A 5,775-nucleotide genomic window follows, 5' to 3' on the forward strand; every position below is an offset into this window, starting at 1 on the left:
TGAGCCGAACAGCCCAAGCCCAACCCACATTAGGATCTTAATGTTAACCAGTCTCTTATCGTACACATTACTTCAAAAGGAAAATGCTCACTTTGATCCATCAAATGCAGGATCAAATCATGGAAGGAATATCATCCGTTTTGTTTTTCTTCTTCAACTGACATTAACGACGAACATATCGGCTAGCTGTTAGTCTAGTGGTACTTGTTCGACTCCATGATAGTTAAAGGACGCACTACATTTTCTTTCTGAAATAATTCAACAGTCATGAATGAAGTACTGCATGAACTCCACACAGCTTATACGTGATGATGTTGTGCAAGGTCCAGAAGCTTAGTAAACGTAAGGTAATATTCTCCACGGAACAAGCCGGCGGTATTCGGCCCAGATCTCTCTGTACTTCTCGGCACAACGAGCTTCATCTCTTCTTTCTCTCCATATGAGCAGAATAAGAAGATAAATTGGATAGAAGTATGGAACTGGGGAACTGCAAAACAAGTGACATTCAAAACGGATAATTACTTTGCAAGAAACATATATGAGCATTTGTAAAGAAATAGCGAAACTACCTTATCCCGCAAGGTAAGCTGAAAGACAGTGCTAGTAACAAGTCCCCAAGGTAATTACAGTGCCTTGCAATTCCCCTACACCAAAATATTCAGAACCGTGAGTAAATGTTTGTGATGAAACATTCGTTTTTCTTTCTCCTTCAAAATAGTTCTGGAACTAAACACATATTGTTCTCATCTCTTGTTTGCTTATTACACCTTTACCTATAAAAATTTCCAAATTGCTTCGACATTGTCCAAATAATATATCTTCACATGGCGACGTACTTCCATTTACCATGTTCACATTCATCAATTTTTATCTGTAGAAATGAGAAGATGATAAGAAAGTGATAGATGGAACCTTACCAATAACCAGAAGCAAGCAACTTTCCCCCAATGACCCTCGCGGGGTTACCCCATATGGGTGCTTTCGGATTCTTCTTAAAGACATGCTTTTGCTTGTTGGCTCCTCGGAATACTAGGTACCTGACCAGTATGGAAATTAAAAGTAATGTTGGCAAATGCACAAAGAGCAATAGGTTATAAAGCTTCAAATCCCAACTACAAGTTGATGGGTAGACTACCCAATCAGAAAAGTCAAGCAATTTGCTATGACAGCCGCTGTTCCTAACTCCACCTTGTTACTCAGAAGCCACCATCCCTTTAACAAAGGAAATAATCAAGCAGATATTAACAACAACGAAGAATATAACAGCCAAGGGTTTCAATTTTGCTTCTAAATCACGCCTGTTTCATAGAATCTATACCAAATATGCTTTATCTTTTACAGTTCTGACAATAGACAAACTGAGTTCTCAACCAAAAGTGTATGGAAGCACAGAAATCAAGTATTTAGTGCGCACAAGAATGTGTTTGGGTGCAGAAGTAAAGAAAAAACCAGTTGAGCTATCTAAGCTCTAGTTCAGGCTACATGCCTGGATGCTGAAAGTAAACGGAATCCAGACTAGATCTCCAAATACCAGCATGAAGCCCAGTCTCTCTGCGATTATGTCCCATCTGTAAAGGGAAAACCAGGTAAAAATAAATCGAATATGCAAAGGCAAAACATATAATGACCTCAAATTGACAAGTTGCTCAATAAAAAAAATACAGTGAAAGAGGAGTGTGAAGAAATATAGCAGAACAAATTTAATGAATTCTTTCCTCACTGTCCCCAAAAAAAAATAATGAAAAAGAACATACAACTCGAAGTAAATAGAACGAACAAAATAAATGGGTATAACAAGTAATCCGGAAATGACAAAAGATACAATCAGACTTGTGTTTCAGGCGTATTTTCAGAGAGCGTGTACGAGTCAGATTCTGCCAGGGGAAGCATATTGTGAAAAGATATTTGGTAATGCAAAATAAAACAGTGACACAGGATAAAACTAAATTGAATTATTCAGCTAGACGCCATGGTAATGTACTTACGTGGAGGTCATGTACTCCTCATGAACAAAGTAGTCCAAGATGTATAACTGGAAAAAATAAAAGAGAGAAAATGACAGAATTTTTAGCAGTCACTTCCAGCATTAAACAAAAGATATAAAAATACAAACATAAATCTGTCCTTACATGCACGCGCACACACACACACAGAGAGCAGGAAGGAGAAATGTGCAAGTGGGGGACAATGGTTGCATGCTTCATTTCCTATCATAGTATGGGCGATGATGCCCATGTGACAATTTTGTATGCACCTCATATTAAGACGTGTAGAGAAACAAATTTATACATGTATAAAAGGAGGTCCCAGATTACCGCACAGAACAACTGATAGAGGATCATTGATTGACTAAAGGTACCGTCTTGAACACTTCTGGCGAGAACTGAAAGGTTGATAAATAGCCAGCCCATCATTCCAGCTCTAACAAAGAAAAATCTACAAAAGAGATTATCATCTTTATAAGACTCATATATATATATATATATATATATATTATTAATATCAGACTAATTTTGTCTCAGTTATACAAGTAGGTATAAAATGTAATAGCAATCAGAGGAAATGGTAACATGATGAGGACTAAGCAAAAGAAGAGAGAAAGGTGAAGAAGAATAGAAAAGGAAAGGAGACAAACTCAGACCGCAGTAAGAGATAAAGAACTGTTGTACAGAAGGGGCAAGGGAAATTTTCAGGTAAGGAAGAGTAATAAAGGTTTGAAATCAAAAGAAATTACTAAAGCATTAACAAAAAGTGATTGTTAAGACCATAGTAGTATACTAATTTTACGGGTGTGTGTTAGAACATGTCATGAATATTGAAGACTGGAGTACATACTTGAGGTCAATGCCCATAAACTGAGGATTAAGCTGTATTCCAAACCACCTACAAAGCAAAGTAAGAGTGTCCATATCAATTAACTGAAGGATGCATCTGACAAGGGTTTGAAGCAAATACAAAAAATGAACACTTCATTTTTAAGACAATAAAAGATAGACTAGTCAAGCATCACATTGCAATGTGATGAAGCAGTAAAGACAAAAATCATCGAGATTTAATTTATTTCTGTTTGTTCTAAACCACAACATAAAGATTTCTTTTCATCAGTCAAAAGAATATTCAGCAAATCTGCACCATTTTAAATAATTAAAGAATAATCTTGCGCATAAATGTCAGGACAGGGAGTTTTCAGGTTGTCTAATCATGCAGATGGCACAGAGTCTAGGGTAGGAATGATAAGACAGGTTACACAGTATCAGTACTAAAACCCCTCTATAACATCCTCTCCTACCATTTTCTTTATACAATTTTCTAATTGAGAAAATGAAAATATTCCCATAAGGCAGGTAAGACAAATTTTTACTAAAACCACTATATATTTATGTTTTGTTTATATTTATATAAACAGTTTTTACAAGTTTCTATATCATATATGAATATAAACCATTTCGCCCAATGGAGAGGACTTGGAATAAGTTAGACAATATGCTTAAACTACCAGTCATCAAGAAGGTTCCCTGTGACATGAGGCTTTAGGGAAGAACCCTGGTTGGTCGACTTGCAGCCTGCAGCGTAAAGTACCAGTGTGACCTAACATAATAAGCAATTGAGAAAACAACTACATATCAATTAACATAAGCATTGATAAGAGAAGAAGACTTAATAATGATGATCTACTACTCATCCACTAAAAATGGAAAGTATGGTGCTTAAATATAAGTGAATGCAGACAAGTGATTTTCTTCTTTACCATGTGGGTCTCGTAAAAGGTAAATGAAGCATACATTACTATGAAAAATTTCTTGAGATTTTTTATCCATATATCTTTGCATACAGAATGGCCTAATTATTCTCCCAATCCAATTAATTTCATATCGAAGTTTTGGCTTATCTTTGGTATTTCAGAGTGAACACTGTCCCAGTTACTATGAGGTTGTGGCAGTGCCCTTATGGAATCTCTTCCACACGAGAACAAACAGAAACATTGAAATGCTCAATTTTAACTCATAATTGTCCATCTGAGTGGAAATAAAGATAATTTTATCTTAAACAATCATACCAAGGTTTATGCACACACTTTACCAACTGCAACGTAACTTGGAAAACTATTTCAATAGATTCCTAACTTACCAGAACACTAAACAGAAAAGTTGTTGATAACAGCTCTAGTCCTCTATCTGATATTGCCTGCAAACAGTCTTATGATGTTAATACACTGAGTCTCCAAAAATTCATTTGCACCACTCTAAAAGAGAGAGAGAGAGAGAGAGAGAGAGAGAGAGAGAGAGAGAGAGAGAGAGAGAGAGAGAGAGAGAGAGAGAGAGAGAGAGAGATGTAACACTGAAAGCAGCTAAACTATGTATTATGATGGATTGATTTTGATAAGTTTAGGGAATGGATGAATTTAGATGCATGTGGAACAACTTTCTACTTTCCATATGCATCAATCCCATTTGGTTTACTTAATTTGTCCTAAATAACAGTTGATATCATTCAAATTTTAGCCAATATGTGGGTTGTTAAATCATCTTCAATTCCACAACATGATCAAATGCAGGTGTAATCTCGCAACGTATTTGAACACAAAATTGGAGGCATGATGTAAATACGAACAAGCCATTAAGTAAAACTCTCAAGAACAAAAATGAAATTGCCACACCATTAACACAAAAATAGTCAGTACATCGAAATTAACAATCCCAAATAAACCACATTGAAGTAGGAGTGATCACATACATTAAGCGACACGATATCCATCTTAGCGCCAACCCCAAGAAGCCCAACCAGCACCAGAAGTGATAGTAGACCTGACAAATAAAAAAAATTCAAACCATATCAAACTCTCCACACAAAATCAGACCTGCTCACACAAACATTTACACAAACAGGTAATATACATGAGTAAGAATGCATTCAAAAAGCACACCATTGCATCGATAATGAAGCCGAGAGCCGTCCGGTAAAGTGGCTCCGGGGACAAGTTTTCCGGGCAGTATCGGTCCAGCAATGGCCAAGTAAGTGAAGAACAATGCCAGAATAGCAACCTGAATATTAAGGATTAAGAGATTGACCAATTAATTAATTAATTAATTAGCGTAAGGGGGATTAAAGGAAATGTGGTGATGGATTGAGAGAGGGGTGCTTACAGAGTTCCATGAGGGAATTAGGAGGTGGAGAAGATGACCCAGATCCATGACTCAAGAGAATAAGAGCTGCTCAACCAGCTGAGCTCTGCTCCTTGCTGTCAATGCTTGTTAGTTGTTACCTGGGTTTTTATGTCAGTAAATTGTAATAACGGCCCTTAATTTTAACTCAATTGGGAGCAATGGTCTTTAATTAAAAATTCATTATCATTTGTCCCTCAACTCATTAAAACGTGCAGTTATAGTCCCTCAACTAAAAATTCATTACCATTGGTCCCTCAACTTTAACATAATTGGAGCAATGATTCATTTAACCCAATTGTAGCAATGATCCTTCCAACATAACTCATTTTAACAAAATTCTAACGAAGTTGACGAAAAGAACCATATGTACACCTTCTGATGAGTTGAGGGATCCCAACTATAGTAATGATCATTCCAACATAAATTATTTTGACAAAATTCTAATGAAGTTGACAAAAATAACCATATCTACATATTTTAATAAGTTGAGGGACCAATGGTAATGAATTTGTAGTTGAGGGACCATTGCTCTAATTTGATTAAAGTTGAGAGATCATTACTACAATTTACTCCTTATCTCATTTTAACAATTTTACAATATTTCGGAATT

At 36.1% G+C, this 5,775-nt stretch overlaps 1 protein-coding gene across 2 annotated transcripts; it reads right to left on the minus strand.

Moving 5' to 3' along the window:
• Positions 1 to 5,267, minus strand: LOC137746002 (delta(14)-sterol reductase-like). Of its 2 annotated transcripts, none has more exons than XM_068486045.1 (13): positions 5,145 to 5,267; positions 4,925 to 5,042; positions 4,735 to 4,805; positions 4,129 to 4,185; positions 3,497 to 3,588; positions 2,836 to 2,883; positions 2,316 to 2,436; positions 1,986 to 2,032; positions 1,487 to 1,568; positions 1,136 to 1,212; positions 918 to 1,037; positions 570 to 644; positions 1 to 479 (listed from the first exon to the last, which is right to left on the minus strand). In XM_068486045.1, exons 1-13 carry the CDS (start codon positions 5,190 to 5,192, stop codon positions 419 to 421), a joined length of 1,017 nt encoding a protein of 338 aa, XP_068342146.1. In that variant the 5' UTR covers positions 5,193 to 5,267; the 3' UTR covers positions 1 to 418. The 2 variants fall into 2 exon arrangements, with proteins under 2 accessions (XP_068342146.1, XP_068342145.1); XM_068486044.1 differs by having other exon boundaries at positions 1 to 487.
• Positions 5,268 to 5,775: the final 508 nt, after the last annotated feature.

Source organism: Pyrus communis, chromosome 9 (assembly GCF_963583255.1).
Source record: "Pyrus communis chromosome 9, drPyrComm1.1, whole genome shotgun sequence".
Classification (NCBI taxonomy): Eukaryota; Viridiplantae; Streptophyta; class Magnoliopsida; order Rosales; family Rosaceae; genus Pyrus; species Pyrus communis.

Bases quoted from the DNA above. Each gene is read 5' to 3' on its own strand.
- LOC137746002 (XM_068486044.1), bottom strand. From the start codon at position 5,192: ATGGATCTGGGTCATCTTCTCCACCTCCTAATTCCCTCATGGAACTCT. The intron at 4,186-4,734 runs GTATGTGATCAC...GACTGTTTGCAG, and splicing joins TGGATATCGTGTCGCTTAAT to GCAATATCAGATAGAGGACT. The intron at 3,589-4,128 runs GTAAGTTAGGAA...TTATTATGTTAG, and splicing joins CTTTTCTGTTTAGTGTTCTG to GTCACACTGGTACTTTACGC.